An 18,553-nucleotide genomic window follows, 5' to 3' on the forward strand; every position below is an offset into this window, starting at 1 on the left:
GTCGTTTACCATCGAAATGACTTTGAAGCTGTTAAATTAAGGTAAAATAACTGCATGGTGTGTCTTTAACAACCAGGAAAAAACCTAGCAAGCAAAAAGTCAAGGATCAAGAGCCCAACTAAAACAAACATTAATCACAATAATGGTGACTTAAAATGAAACAAAACAACATCTAAACCTAATAAGTGAATTGTGTTTTCTACAGCAATATATTTACTGAACATTAAGAAATAATGTTTTATAAAAAATGAAATGCAATGTTTCCCTATGTTTTACATAACAATCAAACAAGTCAGTATAATAAACAGTTGTTGTTTCAAACATTGTGTTAACATTAAAACATGACATTGTCATAACGTTTAATAAAGGTAAAATGTAACATTCTTCTAACGTTCAGACAACACAAAAACGTTATAAGAACGTCAAGAAAACTGGACACTTTTTACGTTGGCAGAATGTTTTTGGAAACCTTGGGAACTTTCAGGGAACGTTCTTAGAACTTTTTTCTGTTAGCTGGGAAGACACAGCTATACTTTTCAAATTCTGAAGCACATACCTGTCTCAATTAACTGCTTTAAATATCCAGTGATTCGTTCCTTTATATCAGGTGAATATTCATCGTCGTCGTCATCATCTTCATCATCACTCCTATGCCAGGAGATATGGGAAAGCAGCATCTAAATAAGTAACAGAATGAGAGTCTATAATCAGTTATGTATTTATGTTTGCAAAGAAAAGAGATATTGACATTCAGTTTAAGGGAAAAGCTGTTTGTAGTCATCTTAACGAGAAGGAAGCCTTACCTCTGGAGTGCACGAGTCCTCTGATTCCTTAGGGAAAAGTGCCACATCCTTCCTCTCATTTAGAAGATTCCAAACAAAAGTCTCTTTTAGTCCTCGTCTTATCTGTTTAATTTGTCGTGTTCTTCTACCAAGAACCTACATAGAAATGGGGGGGGGTACATTCAAATTTCAATGTCAGAATGCAGACAGACCAAGTACCTAAAGGTTTTTGGTTTAAAAAAAACTTTCACACCAGAGCATGTTCTTACTATCCCGCTGACAAACACAGTTCCAGTACTTTACTCGACTGGTCCTCATTTAACGGAGAATGTCCACTGAGCTAAAAATAAATAAAACAAATATAACAAAAGGGTCCAAATAATTTTTGATTCCAAATTTTTTGTTTTTAGAAGTCCACTGTATGAAGATTTTTTTAATGATATGTATTTCACTTTATTTTGTTAACCCTAACTTACATAAAAGAACTATAGTGTCATACACCCTCTAGTAAAAAATAATATTTGGTGTGTGTGTGTAAGGAATAATTGACAACGGGCCGTTGAATTATAAGAAATTAACGCACAGTCAAGGTGGTAATGTGGCACGATGTGAAGCGGTGTGTTTATATTCAAATAATTCAACGCAGTCAATTATTCTTCTTATACCACGCTTACCACAAACATTGCTCTGGTATGTTTACCTAGATGTTTCCCTTAAAAGCAAATATACAAATCCCCAAAAATAATTTCCATTGTTTCAACTGACAACTCTCTTGTTGAGGCCATGTTTCTTTTCAATTAGATCAGTAGCTGGTTAAGGTGTGTAAGCACTCAATTGTTTTTACTGCTGACTAATAAACCCCTTCAAAGTTCACGTCACAGGCGGTTCCCACTGCGCATGTCGGGGTCAGAAAAGTCATTACAGCAGATTGAGTTGCATATTAATCGGTATCGTCAAAAGTGCCTACTTGCGTTGTGGGCTTTGAAAATCGCACCAGGTCTGCTGTTAACTTTTTCGGGATTCCTGCAGAATCTCAAAAACAAAAAAATACAACATCTGCGGCTGCAAGCAATTAACGTGCAGACTGGGACAATGCAAAGATCAAAGAGGCTTGTGTTTGCAGTGCTCACTTCATTTGAGGTAAGTCATCATTTTTAGCCCTGTATGATTAAACTAGAAAGCCTAAATAGTATGAACAGTTTGACCCCATGCTGCGCACGCACCTGATAGTCATTCAATGTTTACAAAACCTTGAGGGGTCTATTACCATTTTTTAGACTTGTCCCTTTATTTGTTTTAGAAATGGAAATTAAAAGCCGATTCCATACTTTTCTTATTACTTCTTCTTCTTCTTATTATTATTCCTCTTCACTCCGAGCGGAGCATAGGGCTTCTACGGTCTGCCTCCAGACAATACGGTCTAGGCTCTTCCTCTTGGCTTCTTTCCAGGTGATGTTGATTTTCTGGAGTTCGTCTCTGGTGGTTCTTCGCCATGAGTCTTTTGGCCTTCCTCTGCGTCTCGTACCTTGGGGGTTCCAATCAAGTGCATGTCTTGTAATGTTTGACTCTGATTTTCTCAATGTATGTCCAATCCATTTCCATTTTCTTCTTTCTTATTACTTGATCTTGAAAAATACATTTTTTATTAATAGCATAAGTGAATTTGTTTAAGATATTTTTCATGAAGCCAAAACGTAAGCTATAGAACAAAAAAAAAAGGTTTCTGTGATTTGTCTATTTGCTTTGAAGTGAAGCATCTGGGTGAACATCATTAAATGTAAAAAGTGTGTGTTGATTCCATAATTTATGCTAGGGGTTGTAAGTATGTATAAATAATTTCACATATACAGACACACAGATGAGCCATAACATTATGACCACCTGTCTAATATTGTGTAGATCCCCATTTTACCACCAAAACAGCCCTAACCCGTTGAGGCACTAAATTCTTCTAATCAGAACCTGCATTCACTTTTTCAGCAATTTCCTTCCTTGGACCACTTTTGATAGGTACTGACTACTTCAGACTGGGAACATCCCACAAGATGCTTTGACCCAGCAATCAAAATTTTGCCCTTGTCAAAGTTGATCCGCCCATTTTCCCTGCTTCTATCACATCAACTACACTTGTCCTCAAAGTTGATGTGTTAGAAGCAGGAATAGGGTTGGGTATCGAAAACCGGTTCCATTTTAGAACCGGTTCCAAAATGTCTAAAACCGGGTATTCGATAAGACGCACGCATTTCGAATCCGCTTATCGATTCCTGAACTTGGTAATGCTCGCGCGCGCAGTGAACGGCAGTGAGCATTTGTTTACGTTTGTATTGATCTGCCAGGACCTGCCTGCCGCACATGCGCGCTGTACGTTACATTTACTATGGCAGAGCGCGGCAAACGTTCGAAAGTTTGTTAAGCTATTCGAAAAAAGATGAAAATACAGCGAATTGTAACACATGCAAGAAAGACATTTCCTGCAAGGGAGGAAGCACCTCCAATATGATGAAACATTTGCTTCAACACGGGGTCAATTTGAAGGAATGCACCGCCTTTGATTCTGTGCGATCTCTCAGCAGCAGTTCTGTTACCACAGGTTTCCACACACCAGATAAAGCTACTAGTAGCAGCAGTAGCAGTCTCTCACAATCAGGTACAAAACACAGATGAGCGGAGATTCGTCTTTGAATTAGAGCCGCATAATTCTGGATAAACGGAGAACCAGTTTTGTTTAGAATGGTTCTTGAGTTATTTTGTTTAAAATAGAGATCATGAATAAATACAACAGACAATACAAGTCGAGTCTATTAAATGTATTTTTTTTATGAATACTTGTTTTATACTCAATGATTCAATGAAAAAAATACATTTAACACTCAAGTCCCTTGCTGCCACCTATTGGTCTAATAATGTAATCAACACAATTTGTTTTTGAAGAGACTCCGTTCACTTTAGCAATGAAGGGGAAGATGAGCAAGGAGAGAGTGGATGAATGTCATAGGGCGGTGACAAGATTTGTGGTGAAGGGGTTACATCCTTTTGCTACAGTTGAGTCGCCTTCATTTAGGTATGCAAAATGCTTTCTTGATAAGGTCCTCAATTTCTCACAGCAATATCAAAGCACATCAGAAACAGATCTAACAGGACATTATATACTACAATAAACTATGATTAGGTAGGTGAAGCATTATAAGTGTACATTTTTCTCTGCAGGGAGATGACAAAGGCCCTAAATCCCAAATACAACCCACCCTCCAGGGATACACTGTCCAATCATTTGATACCAGCTTGGTACATCATAGAAAAAGAAAAAATTAAATCAGACCTGGAAAAGGTCAGCAAAATTGCAGTTACCAGTGATTGCTGGACAAGCATTTGCCAGGACCATTACATCACGGTCACATCACATTATATCACTGAGGGAAAGATGAATCAGAAAGTCCTTAAAACAAAAGCTGTATACAAAGCTCAAACAGGAGTAGTGGTAGCAGAAGAAATTGGGGATATTTTAGATGAGTTTGGGATAAGGAGCAAAATTGCAGCTATTACAGTGGATAATGCATCCAACATGAATGTGGCAGTACAAAAGCTTGACCTCGTAAAAATAGGCTGCTTTGCACACACACTTAATCTTGGGGCCCAAAGTGTATACACAATTGCCTCAGTGGCAAAATGTACTGCAAAGATTCGGGGCGTGATTGTCTGGATGAAGAGGTCAACCATGGCCAAAACTGTGCTCCGGGAGAAACAACAGATTCTGAGTAAGAATTATTAATCATCATCATCATTTAGTTAATTAATATTAGATATTATTGTGTATGTGTTAGTAAGATAGAGTTCTAAGAACTGTTTTTGTTGTAGATCTTCCCCAGCACTCTCTCCTTCTCGATGTCAGAACCCGCTGGAACTCTCTTTACTTAATGTTTGAGAGGTTCCTTGAGCAGTATGCAGCAATTCAGGCAGCCTCTCTGGATCCAAGGCTAAAAAAACCCATGGAGAGGGACAGGTATAATAGCTTTTGGAATGCTGATTGAAGAATTATTCATAATTACTTTTTTTTGTCCTAAACAGACTTGCAAGAGTAACAGACGAGGACCTAAAAAAAGCAGAGGACTTTGTCCAACTCATGCGGGTTATGTACACGTCCACACTCTGTGTCTCCACTGAAAAGAGTCCAACCTGCAGCCAGATCCTGCCCATACTGCAGAAATTAAGAAACCATTTTACTGTGCATGAAGGAGATACAGTGTTTGTGTCCACTCTTAAGACAACAGTCTGGTCTGATCTGTCCCAACGTTATCAGGTAAAAGAATAATTAAAATAAATATCACTTATAATAAAAATTGTGTTATGTTCTGTTATTCTAATTCTATATTCACACTTTATAGAGCGTCAATGTCAGAGCCTTCCTTGAAGAGGCAACTGCATTGGATCCTCGGTTTAAGCAAAAAGTGGAGGATGAGACAGTCTGGCACCGAATTAAAGACAAAATACTGGCAGCAGCACATCCTATGGAAACAGAGAAGGTATTCATAAATGAACATGAATGTAGTGTGAAATTCATTTAGAACTTAAGTTATCAAATACTTATTTCCTGCATCATGTCCGGTATGTTAATCCTTTGTTTCTTCAAATTGCTTATTTCACTTTCAGCTGACAGAGCATGGCGATGGAGAAACGGAAAAGGGGACAATGTCTCAGGATGAAGAAGAGGAGACTCTACAGGTGGTGAGCACAGCATGGTATAAAATTGCAGGGATAAACTATACAAATGGATAAAGTTTTTTTTTCATTGTAGGTTCAAAAGTGCAAGAAGACCAAGATGACTCCATTGGAGGAGCTTTTTGCTGAAGATGATGCCCTAAAGGAGAACCTGATTCAGAGCACCTTGTCCATCCAGGAACAAACTGCCAAAGAACTGGAGATGTATAGGGACATGCTGCCTCTAATGACCTCTGAAGACCCTGCAATCTGGTGGTGGAACAGGAGAGACACATATCCTTTCCTGTCTGACCTAGCCCAATCATACCTTTGTGTACAGGCCTCTTCTACCCCCAGCGAAAGGGTTTTTTCTACTGCTGGGGATACAATTAGTCAAGAGAGATCACGTATACTTCCAGAGAAGGCAGACATGCTAATTTTTCTTCAAAAGAATTGCTGACTTTACATCTGATGATCTTTATGTCTGTTACATATTTTGTTATGTTGTGTTTAAAATGAAATGTTTTTGAAATAGGTTTAATGATAATTCCTAAAAATGTTATATATTTTGTAAAATAAGATGCATTGTCACAGTTTTACTGTTAATAGCCTAAATGTGACAAGAATAAAAGGTAGAAATCTTACAAGTACTTGCTCTCTTTTTTCTCTCCAATAAATATTGGAATCGAAACCAAGAATCGTTAAGAACCGGATTCGATAAGCAGAATCGGAATCGGAATCGTTAAAATTGAAACGATACCCAACCCTAAGCAGGAAAAATGGGCTAGTGCAATTGTAATGGCTAGACGACTGGGTCAGAGCATCTCCAAAACTGCAGCTCTTGTGGGGTGTTCCCAGTCTGCAGTGGTCAGTGTCCGATCCAACAGACAAGGTACTGTAGCTGAAATCGGTGAAAATGTGAATGCTGATTCTGATAGAAAGGTTTAATGAGTCAATGCCTTGACAGGTCAGGCCTGTTTTGTTGGCAAAAGGGGGACCTACACAATATTAGGCAGGTGGTCATAATGTTGTGGCTGATCTGTGTATATATAACATGGCAACAACAACAAATTCCAAATAGGTCAAAGCATCTTCCAAAACTAAATAAAGTATCTACAAAAATAAAACATTTTATTTATACCAAGTCGATGGTCTCTCGTATGTCAACATCTGGGCAGTCCTCCAGTTGCAAAGTGGCAGTTTCTTCAGAACCTTGAAGCAGAACATGAACAAAAGCTCTGCTGAGCCCTGCAAAACATGGGCCACCATGCAGAAAGGAATGGCCTAGCATTCTCCCTGCAACTAGGAAGAGATCGCTTTCAATGAGGAATTGTGAGGATGAGGGCACCAAGTGGTCAGGCTCCCCCTCGAAGAGGCAAGTAACTCCTGTGTTTCCTGTTAATTCCAAATAAACATTAGGTATATCCAATTATAGCAATTATTCAAAATGTAAATTTTGCAGTGCAACTATTAGATGACTGCGTACCCAAGTTCAAACTGAAACCATACTTCAGTTTTTCGAGAACTGTACAAAAAAAGTGCCTAGTCACTCCGTCACCAACTGCGGCATCCCCTGAAAAGAAATTACAAACAATAATTAATAGGGATGCACCGAATCCAGGATTCGGATTCGGCCGAATACTGGGCTTTTTGACGGGGTTCGGGTTCGGCCGAATCCTAGATTTTTTTTCCACCGAACCGAACCTTAGGCTTGCGCTACGCTGGTCGACGTCACGGGGTCGTTGATTACACACATCGGGTGCTGACGTGGAGATGAGCTTTTTCTTTCGGTGAGCCTTAGGGGCTAGACACACCAAAACTTTTAAACACGGCTGAAAACGCCTTGAGGACGCCAAATGCCAGCTGTTTTTCAGCCGAGCGCTTGGTAGCTGTGATAGAGACAGAGCGCCGTTATGCAAATTTGAAAACCACGCCCACCGGGGGGAAATCAATCCAACCGTCTCCATTGACTTTGTATTGCGAGAAGCCGCCTCCTTGTCATTTCTGGCTTATAACAAAAAACTGAATAATGCCTAAAAGCTGCTGTGTGACAATATGTACAGCTAACAAGCCAAAGAACCCAGAAATACGTTTTTATAAGCTGTCGAGCCGTAAAACCCAGCCTTTAAGGAGAATAAAGTGGATCGCCGACTAGGTTTCCCCCTAGTGGACGCAGTTCTACAAATAGAAGTACTATGAAAAGTTGCCTGTATCCATTTTTGTGTCTTTAAACGCTCGTTTTTTGGGGTCGACAGCTTATAAAAACTTATTTACAGATTAAACTTAAAAACAGAATAATACCTAAAAGCTGCTGTGTGAAGGTGTACATCTAACACGCCAAAAAAAATAATAATAATTTTTTATAAGCTGTCGACTTCAAGGGACGAGCGTTTAGACGCGGAAATGGAGGCAGGCAACTTTTCATAGTGCTCCTATTAGTAAAACTGCGTCCAATAGGGGTAAACATAATTGGCGATCCACTTTATTCTCCTTAAAGACTGGGTTTTACGGCTCGACAGCTTATAAAAACTTATTTCTGTGTTCTTTGGCTTGTTAGCTGTACATATTGTCCCAAAGCAGCTTTTAGGCATTATTCAGTTTTTTGTTATAAGCCAGAAATGACAAGGAGGCGGCCTTTTGCAATACAAAGTCAATGGAGACTGTTGGATCGCTTTCCCCCCCGGTGGGCGTGGTTTTCAGGTTGTGACGCGCTGAGCTCTGTCTCTATGCTTCAGCTGTGAGCCGGTTGGTTTACTGTGGTAATGTCCCGCCCCTCCTCCATTGTAATTGGACGGCCGTGTGAAAACTGACATTGACGAGCCGAGCTTCTCACTCAAAGTTAAATATAGTTTTCAGCGCGGAGATGCTTGCTTATTGGAAAAACGAGCGTGTCGCAACGCATCGCTTTCATTATGCATAGGCTTACCATGGTAATTGTCAAAATAGTTTTCCAACTTGTCATCCTGGCATAATGTACAGTTAAATTTAAATAAAATGAAAAATACACTGCTGTGGACGTTGTATAATTCATTAATGTGTTTTACTGTGTTAATGGAATAAGGATGCAAGTAGGATTCGGTATTCGGTTTCGGCCGAATCTTAAACGGTGGATTCGGGATTCGGCCGAACCTAAAAAATCTGGATACGGTACATCCCTAATAATTAAAGCTGACATCACAGGTTGACTATATGAGCTGCATATTTTATTGCACACAGTTTATTCTTCTTTAGACTGTACCTTGAAGTTGACATTTAACCGGACATGCCCACTCTACGTGTCTTTGCTTGTAAAAGTTGATCAGTTGCCTCTCTTGTTATTCAACACCTGATCTTAAAGTGCCCATATTATGAAAAACTCATAATATGAAGTAGTTTATTTTAATCTTTAAATGTGCATCATGAGTTTACCATTATAATCCAACTATGCCTTATGTGTTAGGAGTTTAAAAGCCATCTGTGTGGTGCCTTTTGTGTTAGGAGTTTTAAAAGCCATCTGTGTGGATTTAAGAACAGATGTGTGTATGCATGTCGGGCACAAAGGGAATAGCCCAGGGTCAAATAGGTCATGGAAAGGAGACACTGGTCTGAGGACTGTCATGTGGTTCTTCCTATCACAAATCCTATATTGTTTTAAGCATATGGAGGGGAGGGAGCCAAAGCATATATATATCAGCCATGATGCCAGAAGAAGCCAGTGGATCTTGCAAGATCTCCTCACGGCTTTATTTCGCTAACAATAAAGTCCATCTTTGAAATCAAAACCTAAGACTGAAGATTGTTTTATTTGAAGAAAAGGAAAACCACAACAGACACAGGTTTCTGAATGTCCTCTTCCTTGAGTCTCAGATTGTGCGAGTTCAAACTCAGCTCCGTTGTGCTGAAGACCTTAAAGAAACTTTAGGATAACACCTGCCTCCTCAGGTTGTATAAGCAAGTCACCACTGCACTAAACACAACCAGGTCAGCAAAACCTAATCTCGAACACATAAGTCACAGTATACTGCTAACTACCAGCATGTCATGTGTACAGTCAGTTGGAGTGATAAAATTGTTACAATTACTCACACATACCCACTCAGATAATCAAAAACTACAATACAGTCTCATAAAGAGATTGTGTGTGTACATACTCACTTTCAACTCTCCCTGGCTCCACTTCCCTTGTGCTGGACCCTGCCTCTGCTTACTGATTGTACAGCTATTGTTGTGGTTTTCCTTTTTCGGTTCTTTAAGAATAAAATACTCAAGCCGTAGGTTTCATTTTCAAAAGATAGACTTTTATTAACCAGCAAAATAAAAGCCGAGCAGTCCTGCAAAAACTTCAAGACTCACTGAAAACCTTTCCCCTGTACTAGAGTATTTAAGTCTGCCTTCGCACGCAATCCTATTCCCATGGGTTTGTAACATGAAGCAACATATGTTTATATCATACAGAAACATTCCTGGAACTGTAGGTCTTTTGTTCCTACCCTCCCCATGCACTTTTTGAACAAACTGCAATGTAACTGAACTGGTTATATTCATATAGAAAGACATAAAACCATAATGTAGAAAAACATAAAAACATAATGGTAAAGTATTTGATACACATTCGGATTAAAACAAACCACTTCATTCCCCAATCTGAGGCTTATTTAGCCTCAGCCTTCTTGTTTATTTATTTTAATCCGAAGTGCTGTTTCATAACTCAGTGTCTCAGTTATCACTATGTATTGTGACTAAAGAAAGCCACTGTACATTACCAATTACCAAATTATGCAACTGCACTTCGAACTATGGACAATAAGAGCAAACATCTTTCCATTCTTATTTTGTCTTTGAATGTAAAAGTAAAAGAACTTAAGTCCCTCTTTATAAACAGTTTAAAAATGTGTGTGTACTTTGTTATGCACCTGCTGTTGGTTGTCACAGTTATGTAGAATATATGGTAAAGTTAAAAGTAAACAAAATAAAAGCAAAGAAAACCAAAAAGCAAATAAAACAAAATTACTGAAAATAAAGACAAAAAGTAAAGCATGAAAAATATGAAGCTAATTCCTCATCATCATCAGATGTACTTGAATACCCATCTCCCAGTTGTAAATTCAATATTGTTTTGTAACGTAAGACCTAATAACATTCTTGTTGATTTCAAATGTTTCCATCATCCTATTATTTTAACTTCCATTGGGTTTTCTACAAAGATACCTACAACTTATTTACCCACTAACCTCTAACTAAAATTGATTCAGTATATGTTGTCATGCATTTCTACTGGCTGCATCTAGTTGTTATCCTAAGATAAATTAATGCCTTATTGGTAACCTTAATAATCTACTTTTGATTGTAGTACTGTACCCAATTTATTTCTTTTGTATTTTTATTCTGACCAAACTTTATTAAGTTCCTTATTTAGCTTAATCCCATACCTTAATCAAATTTGGCACCCATTTGGTTGATCGACAGAATCTACATATAATTTTATGATTAATTGTTTTGTTCATCCTTTAATGAGTATTCTAAATTCCCTTCTATTGTAGTGATTTACATGTCTTCATCATATTTAAATACCTTTTCTCTCCACCCTTATGATAACGACATTTTCTTTTTCTCCAAATCCAAAATAATTCTCCAAACGATATTATTTGATTTTCAAATATCTTAATTTTATATGTTGCTATAATTTGATTATAGTCTTCTTCTAATACCATTTCTCTTCTCACTTGTACACCTTAAGCTAGACTCTTTGATGCCTTCATAATAGATCTAGAGTTTTTGTAGTTGATTTATTCAAAATTTCTGTTATAAAGCATTTCCTATACATTTTTTCTAAGTCTATTATTCCATAAGGCTTACATTTTCTTGTACTGTATCATTCTGAAATCTCTATCTTTCCTTTTTCTATGTTAATGTTTTTGTTAACATACTAACATTGACACAAATTACCAAATTTTGGCCTACAAAATATATCTTTAAACTCAGTATTTCCCAAAAGATCTAAATATTTATCCAGACAAGTTGACCTTAACTTTTTCTCTAATCCATAAGAATTCTTGTTGAATTTATCACCTTTATCATATATATGTGGACTTGAAAATGTTATTATCTTATTAAATACTGATTTAGTTTAGAGCATAAAAAGCACCTTTGTAAACCTATTTCTTTGATTTTCAATATTGTCCATTTGTATCATTTGTTATCTTTGGGATGTTTCCCATAAAATGTCCACCTTACAGTATTGTTCAAAGTAATAGCAGTACAATGTGACTAACCAGAATTATCAAGGTTTTTAGTATATTTTTTATTGCTACGTGGCAAACAAGTTACCAGTAGGTTCAGTAGATTCTCAGAAAACAAATGAGACCCAGCATTCATGATATGCACGCTCTTAAGGCTGTGCAATTGGGCAATTAGTTTAACTAGTTGAAAGGGGTGTGTTAAAAAAATAGCAGTGTGGCATTCAATCACTGAGGTCATCAATTTTGTGAAGAAACAGGTGTGAATCAGGTGGCCCCTATTTAACTCATTCACCGCCAGCCTTTTTGAGAAAAGTTGCCCACCTGCATTTTTGTGATTTTAACAAAAGTTTTACAAAATTCCTTGCAGGAAAAATTATCTTCTACAAATATATAAACATACAAATTATATCAAATTAAAGAACACACCCTTTGCTTTCAAACAAACAATAAACAAACAAACAAAATGGGTAAAAACGTTTCATTATATATTTACTTTTTCTACTTAATTTAACCACTGAAATATGGATATTTCTCTTCAAAAATACAACATTTTGAGGAAAAAGCTTAAAAAATTGTGTTTTTGTAAAGGAATTTATGTTAGATATCAGACTAAGAATGACTATCAAACATAAAGGCATTTAAAATTTGTCATTACTTCTTTTTAACTTCCGTTTTTGATAAATTCGGTTTTGGCGCCATCCAGTGGATAAAAGCGGTATTACACTTTCACTTTGAAATTCGTCCAGAAAGGAATATTAATTAGTTAAATATTAACTCATAATTGACGAGATAACTCGTCAATGGCGGGGAATGAGTTAAGGATGAAGCCAACACTTGTTGAACATGCATTTGAAAGCTGAGGAAAATGGGTTGTTCAAGACATTGTTCAGAAGAACAGCGTACTTTTAATAAAAAGTTGATTGGAGAGGGGAAAACCTATAAAGAGGTGCAAAAAATGATAGGCTGTTCAGCTAAAATGATCTCCAATGCCTTAAAATGGAGAGCAAAACCAGAGAGACGTGGAAGAAATCGGAAGACAACCATAAAAATGGATAGAAGAATAACCAGAATGGCAAAGGCTCAGCCAATGATCACCTCCAGGATGATCAAAGACAGTCTGGAGTTACCTGCAAGTACTGTGACAGTTAGAAGACGTCTGTGTTAGGGCTGTCACTTTTGTGAAAAAATCAATTTCGATTTTTAATATATAAGTGTTCATTGAATCGATTGTAAAATCGATTTTCCATGTCTAAAAAAGACGTTTCCATTTTCAATGCCAAATAACAGGCAAATGTAAAGAGAGTGCTGGAAACGCATAAGTCAGTAATATTTCGTATTCATTGTCATTAAGTTTCGTGCAGAATAAAAAACAGCAACAGTAATGCAACATTCTCTAAAAAATATGCAGAGTGGACTGCTGCCATAAATGAAAAACATTACTGCAGGCTTTAACCGGCTGCTTTTATGATTTAGGCAATTCAAAAATTATTTTTAATAATGATTCGATCCATTTCAAACAACTGTTCAAAAATGAAACTTTAAATAGACTTACTTGAAGTTGAGAACATGCTGTGTATTTTTTTATTAAACGTAACCGAAACTTAGGCGGCACTAGGCAGGCATAATGAAATGCGCAAAAAGACTAGGGCCATTACAAATTATTTGTCAGGAAAACATGTCGATCAACATTTTAGGGGTCAAGAGCAGAGCGCTTTTCATTCACTTTATGTCCATCTGTTGAGAAGACACACTCTGACCGCACTGATGTCCCAGGGAAACTCGGGTGCTTCGTTGCCAGCTGCGTATTTCGTACTGCCAATCTTCCATCACAAAAGCGGGTCGCTGTCAGCTCGCAAGGGTGGCTCCTTCTCATATCTCATCATCTCCTGTAAGGTCACAATTACGACGCTCTCTCGTGTTGCACAGGTTTATTGACGTTGTCCTCCATTTTCTTTGCAAAACACTAGATGCAGCAATTGAAAGCGTGAACATATAGGTGCGTAAAATTGCTGGGTATTTTCTGTCTACCTACTGCACTTTCGGAATTCTTTATTTTCTTTTTCTGCTTGTTTGTGAGTTTTGTTACATCTATATTTTTTACTGTTTAATTATTTTAAAATTAATAGTGTACATATTTGGTTAAAATCGATTGCCTATTTTTGTTTTCGAAATTTTTTTTGGTTGGTCCGATCGATTGTGCAATCGATTTTCGAACGAAAAGTGACAGCCCTAGTCTGTGTGAAGCTAATCTATTTTTAAGAATCCCCCGCAAAGTCCCTCTGTTAAAAAAAGGCATGTGCAGAAGAGATTACAATTTGCCAAAGAACACATCAACTGGCCTAAAGAGAAATGGAGGAACATTTTGTGGACTGATGAGAGTAAAATTGTTCTTTTTGGGTCTAAGGGCCACAGGCAGTTTGTGAGACGACCCCCAAACTTTGAATTCAAGCCACAGTACACAGTGAAGACAGTGAAGCATGGAGGTGCAAGCATCATGATATGGGCATGTTTCTCCTACTATGATGTTGGGCCTATTTATCCCATACCAGGGATCATGGATCAGTTTGCATATGTTAAAATACTTAAAGAGGTCATGTTGCCCTATGCTGAAGAGGACATGCCCTTGAAATGGTTGTTTCAACAAGACAATGACCCAAAACACACTAGTAAACGGGCAAAGTCTTGGTTCCAAACCAACAAAATTAATGTTATGGAGTGGCCAGCCCAATCTCCAGACCTTAATCCAATTGAGAACTTGTGGGGTGATATCAAAAATGCTGTTTCTGAAGCAAAACCAAGAAATGTGAATGAATTGTGGAATGTTGTTAAAGAATCATGGAGTGGAATAACAGCTGAGAGGTACCACAAGTTGGTTGACTCCATGCCACACAGATGTCAAGCAGTTTTAAAAAACTGTGGTCATACAACTAAATATTATTTAGTGATTCACAGGATTGCTAAATCCCAGAAAAAAATTTTTTTGTACAAAATAGTTTTGAGTTTGTACAGTCAAAGGTAGACACTGCTATTTTTTTAACACACCCCTTTCAACTAATTGCCCAATTGCACAGCCTTAAGAGCGTGCATATCATGAATGCTGGGTCTTGTTTGTTTTCTGAGAATCTACTGAACCTACTGGTAACTTGTTTGCAACGTAGCAATAAAAAATATACTAAAAACCTTGCATATTCTGGTTAGTCACATTGTACTGCTATTATTTTGAACAATACTGTATGTTCTTTGTTCAATGACTCTGTGTAGTTTTAATGTTTTCAGTCTTTCTTTCAGATTAAGTTTCCTTTGAGGTTGTTGCAGATCTTTCACTTGGCCTCGTTGAAGGCAACAGTCATTGCCGAGAAGTTTGATTGACTGTGGCCATGCAAATCTTCTGTAGTAATCAGCTTCGTTCTTTTCAATTTCTGTTGACAATTTCTCTTTTCCACTTTTCCTCTCGATGCTTAAAACTTTGTTCATCCGTCCGTCGGTATACTTGAATTGCTTTTGATTTGATCTGATATGATTTTGCTGTGTCTTCTTTCATATCATGTGTTTCTCCTCCTCTCCAACTGCCATCCTACGAGCTATGATGCATTTGTTGCTCCTCCCACTTGGACTTTCCGCATAGAGCTGCTCTCATCCCTCTGCAGCCCCCTTCGACTGTGTTTGGCCCTTTTGGCAGGTTTGCTCCTTCCGCGTTCTCCTGCAGCCCCTCCGACCTTTCGACCCTCAGATAAGCTAGATCATCTCTCCCAACAAGGCATTTTGTCTCCTCAGCTCCTTTCAGCTTTTTCTGTACACAAATAGCTCAATACATAGACAATTAGTTTCTTCATTTAACACTCATTTCCAGATGGTTTTTACAATACGCATAGGTCGATCGGCAAACATTTCATGCAGTGTTAAAGGTGTGCTGTTGTTAGTTTACATGCTCGTTAATGCAAGAGGTAAAGCATCGATCCAGTTAAGATTAGTACTTTCACACATTTTGTTAAGTATGGCTTTGAGGATAATTTCTTTTATATACTATTTTGTCTACCATCACTTGTGATTGTAGATGATAGTCAATTCTTCATTCTTATGATTGTCAAATAAAATTTTTCATTCTTATTCCAAATTAAATTTTCGTTCTTATCACAAATCAATAATCACATTTTTATTCCAATTCTTTGTCCCATGTGCATCTCTGATAACAGTATTTATGACTGAGATATTTTCACTTCTGTATGATCTAATAGGTTTTCCTTACACCCTGAGGCCCTTTTAGCTTCCACACCTGTTATGTATTTGCCCATGCTGGCAAAATCAACTGTTCTCCTGTGAGCCTATACAAATCACTATACATTTTAGCAGCAATCAACCAGACTAACCTTTCAGCATGTTGGAATGGTGTTTCATCAATTCTAAACCTGTATAATGTTGTCCTTCATAAGAAAATACGTAAACGCAAACAAGTGTCTATTTCCTATGCAAATCAAAAACACAGTAAAAATGTTTATCAAATGGAGAAACATTTGTCAGCAAAGTATGGTTTTTTGGAACATCAAATCTTCTTGTCATTAATCGCTCTCCAATTGTAGACTACATACATTTTAGATTTATTTGCTTGAATTATGGTAATGCTAAGTTTGTCACAATAATCAGTTATTTCTTTCCTCTATTCTCCCCGCTATTATAATATCGTATGGTGCTATTTTAATTTAGTTATTTAATCTATTTTATTTTACAATCTTTCCTCTGTAGTATACCCAATTTCTAAAGCTATAATTTTACATCATGCCTCTCTTCTCATTAGATTTATAGGAGTCTGATTTGATTTCAGAAAAGGTAGTCACACCTAACAACATACATTTTTTATCAGCCTTTAAATTTGTCTAGCTGATTTTCTCATAAAGATTGTCTGTGTCCCTATAGTAACAAGGTCCTTACTAAACATTGAACGGCTGTTTCACTCTTTCCCTTTTCACCCAAAGGCTTTTATGAAGATAAATAGTAGTCCAGTTTTTCTCTTGTCTCCAAGAACATTATTGTCTTTGTGAGTCTCCTTCTGGACTCCACTCAGTCTTTTTTGTTTTTCATCCTTGTAATTGTCTCTGAACATATGCGCAGTGCCCCCTTCACTGCTTGAGATCAGTCATAGTCCCATTCATACAGGACGTGTCCACTGTCCAGCTGAAGAGTTGTTGCCTCCTCTTTGCTCCTCCAACACTTGTCGCACACAGTTTTTCTTTTTTTTGCCATTGTCTGTTTCTTGCCAACCCTTATTCACTTTCTTGAATGTCAAAGGATGGGAATGATCAGCCCCACAAGGTTTCAGCTTGACCCATGCAAAATATTGCCTTTTGATTTAAAATAAAATTTATTTTGTGACCACCTTCCATCATCAGATGAAGACTCCTCTTCATTTTGTAATAATTTATCTTTGTATAATTTATCTGTGTCATTCACCTTTTAATAATTTTTCTGTCCTTTTTATTTTTCTCTTTGTTTACACCTTTAATAACTTGGTCTTTTTATTCTAATTTGTTATTTCTCTTTCAAAGCTTCACCTCTGTTTTTCTGCCAGTTTTGCCTCACATCTGGTGATCTTCAGTACCCCCTCCCTTTTACTCTTCGCCTTCTCTCTCTCTCTCTCTCTCTCTCTCTCTCTCTCCTCAAGCATTTCTTTGTCTGTTAATTAACTCTTCTTTTATTCTTTTAGTTTATATTTTTATTTAGTTATATTTTTCTCACACAATGCCACATCAAATGTTTCCTCATTTGAACATTTAAGTTTCTTATCTTCCATTTCTCCACACAATAGCTTTTCAATCCTAATTTTTCCAGTAATGTGACTGCCATAATCTTTTCTTACAATATAACAAACCTTATATTTTATAATTATTTCTCATCTTAACCACTTCACAATCTTAATGTTTTAATTTGTGCAATTTATATATTCTCCCAAATAGTTAATCAGATTCAGTGTATCTTTAATACAAGATGTCTTTCAAATAATGTCAAACCCCATTACCCACTTTTGTCCTTTTTTGGACAAGCTATACTTTTCCTTTTGAGCACACTTATTTATTTTAATCAATCATTTAAATGAATTATTCAGATTCTAGATTTAACTATAATAATTAATACTTTTAGCTACAATAACTCCACAATATCATCAAATATCATCTTTAGTAGCATTTATAACTTATTCTCTTAGTTATTAGTCTCTTATTCATATCGTATTCATATTCATACTTATATTCTTACTCATATTCACATACTTTCAAACTGTATTCCCTTTCCACAGTTTTATTAAACAATCTCTCACTCCACTAGTGTAACACAACACCTCTCTGTGGCCTCTGCAGAGCCACAGAAGAAAGACACACCCACTGCTCACTTAGCCCCCACTTTTCCTCTTCTCAGACGTGCACTCACAGACTCATGCTAGCACAGACACATACACTCTCACACAGAAACAAATACAATTAAACAAAACAAACTGTACTTTACCTGAAGTACCTTGCTAATTAAAACAACACAACCACTACACTTTCTCAACGTGATTATACGACTAAAACAACAGACCCACTACACTTCCCCAACATGGATCTAAATTAAAATAATAAAATATACCACTTTAAGGCGGTATACTGTCAATTTTGATACACAAAATTGACCTCTGTGCCTTACACTTCTGACCACAGGCACAGACTTCTATTGTCATTCACCTCCCCAACAGACAATAGGCCTCTATTGTCATTCACCTCCCCAACAGAAAATAGACATCTATTGTCCCCAACAAACAATAGACCTCCATTATCATTCACTTCCCCAACAAACAATAGACATGCAGATCCACTTCCTGTCCAACACTGC

General features: G+C 37.1%; 3 protein-coding genes across 3 annotated transcripts in view; 2 read left to right on the forward strand and 1 right to left on the reverse strand.

The window, feature by feature from the left end:
* Positions 1-618: 618 nt before the first annotated feature.
* The window catches only part of LOC141353218 (uncharacterized), a 37,011-nt gene continuing 19,076 nt past the window's right edge, over positions 619-18,553 (reverse strand). Inside the window, exons 3-6 of the mRNA XM_073859694.1 lie at positions 6,964-7,050; positions 6,619-6,872; positions 804-938; positions 619-677 (exon numbers count right to left, since the gene is read on the reverse strand). The gene's annotated coding sequence lies outside the window, so the exon portion shown is untranslated. The remainder of the gene's footprint in view (positions 678-803; positions 939-6,618; positions 6,873-6,963; positions 7,051-18,553) is intronic.
* LOC141353228 (E3 SUMO-protein ligase ZBED1-like) lies at positions 3,720-4,810 on the forward strand. The gene is made up of 3 exons (XM_073859706.1): positions 3,720-3,843; positions 3,990-4,537; positions 4,638-4,810. Exons 1-3 carry the CDS (start codon positions 3,734-3,736, stop codon positions 4,808-4,810), a joined length of 831 nt encoding a protein of 276 aa, XP_073715807.1. The 5' UTR covers positions 3,720-3,733.
* Positions 4,903-6,593, forward strand: LOC141353229 (E3 SUMO-protein ligase ZBED1-like). Its single transcript, XM_073859707.1, has 4 exons — positions 4,903-5,079; positions 5,165-5,302; positions 5,430-5,501; positions 5,575-6,593. The coding sequence occupies exons 1-4, from the start codon at positions 4,903-4,905 to the stop codon at positions 5,935-5,937; spliced, it is 750 nt and encodes a 249-aa protein (XP_073715808.1). The 3' UTR covers positions 5,938-6,593.

The sequence above is a fragment of the Misgurnus anguillicaudatus genome, chromosome 21, assembly GCF_027580225.2.
Source record: "Misgurnus anguillicaudatus chromosome 21, ASM2758022v2, whole genome shotgun sequence".
Taxonomy (NCBI): Eukaryota; Metazoa; Chordata; class Actinopteri; order Cypriniformes; family Cobitidae; genus Misgurnus; species Misgurnus anguillicaudatus.

What these genes read in the sequence shown, in the direction of transcription:
- LOC141353228 (XM_073859706.1), top strand. Translation starts at nt 3,734, where the DNA reads ATGAAGGGGAAGATGAGCAAGGAGAGAGTGGATGAATGTCATAGGGCG. An exon ending in GTTGAGTCGCCTTCATTTAG is followed by an intron (nt 3,844 to 3,989) that starts GTATGCAAAATG and finishes TTTTCTCTGCAG; the next exon opens with GGAGATGACAAAGGCCCTAA. An exon ending in GGAGAAACAACAGATTCTGA is followed by an intron (nt 4,538 to 4,637) that starts GTAAGAATTATT and finishes TTTTTGTTGTAG; the next exon opens with ATCTTCCCCAGCACTCTCTC.
- LOC141353229 (XM_073859707.1), top strand. Translation starts at nt 4,903, where the DNA reads ATGCGGGTTATGTACACGTCCACACTCTGTGTCTCCACTGAAAAGAGT. An exon ending in ATCTGTCCCAACGTTATCAG is followed by an intron (nt 5,080 to 5,164) that starts GTAAAAGAATAA and finishes CACACTTTATAG; the next exon opens with AGCGTCAATGTCAGAGCCTT. An exon ending in AAGAAGAGGAGACTCTACAG is followed by an intron (nt 5,502 to 5,574) that starts GTGGTGAGCACA and finishes TTTTCATTGTAG; the next exon opens with GTTCAAAAGTGCAAGAAGAC.